General features: G+C 34.6%; 1 protein-coding gene across 1 annotated transcript in view; it reads left to right on the top strand.

Annotated features, from left to right (window-relative positions):
• Positions 1-468, top strand: part of ano6 (anoctamin 6) — a 13,964-nt gene that overhangs the window by 3,187 nt on the left and 10,309 nt on the right. The window contains exon 2 of the mRNA XM_035681326.1: positions 224-294. Within this exon, the coding sequence (XP_035537219.1) occupies positions 224-294 (71 nt within the window). The remainder of the gene's footprint in view (positions 1-223; positions 295-468) is intronic.

The raw sequence follows: 468 nt of genomic DNA, 5'->3' as shown, positions 1-468 counted from the left end.
TATGAATGAAATCGCCACCAGTAAAGGTTTTATTGTTGCAGTGTACTGCTCTGGATTTCCTTTTGTCATGCTTGAACCATAGACACATCTAAAGCATATATACAGTATATTTATACGATAATGTATTGTTTGGGCTAAAGTAAATATCCATGTAGTTTTCTGCTTCTTTGATTATTATTTTCCCGCTGTATTCCCATTCATGTGATTGGTCTGTTTTTCACAGTTTACCCCCAGGAGTTCTTACCGACATATGGAACCATTAAGGAAGGAGCAACAGTAGCCAAAGCACAGCTGGTGAGTCCACACAACAACGAACTCAACGAATCAACTGATTGATTGTTTTAATTAAGTTGTCATACTGTCCATGTGGAGGAAGCCACATTAATTGTATCTTTTAAATATTATTCATGCATCTACCTGTATTTATAAGGATTATAATACAAATCTTAGCCAAAATAATTTACATTT

This window comes from Morone saxatilis, unplaced genomic scaffold, assembly GCF_004916995.1.
Source record: "Morone saxatilis isolate NCDOM2014 unplaced genomic scaffold, NCSU_SB_2.0 Contig10, whole genome shotgun sequence".
Lineage (NCBI taxonomy): Eukaryota > Metazoa > Chordata > Actinopteri > Moronidae > Morone > Morone saxatilis.
Note: the sequence above shows the minus strand (reverse complement) of the source record. Positions and strands in the feature narration are given on the sequence as shown.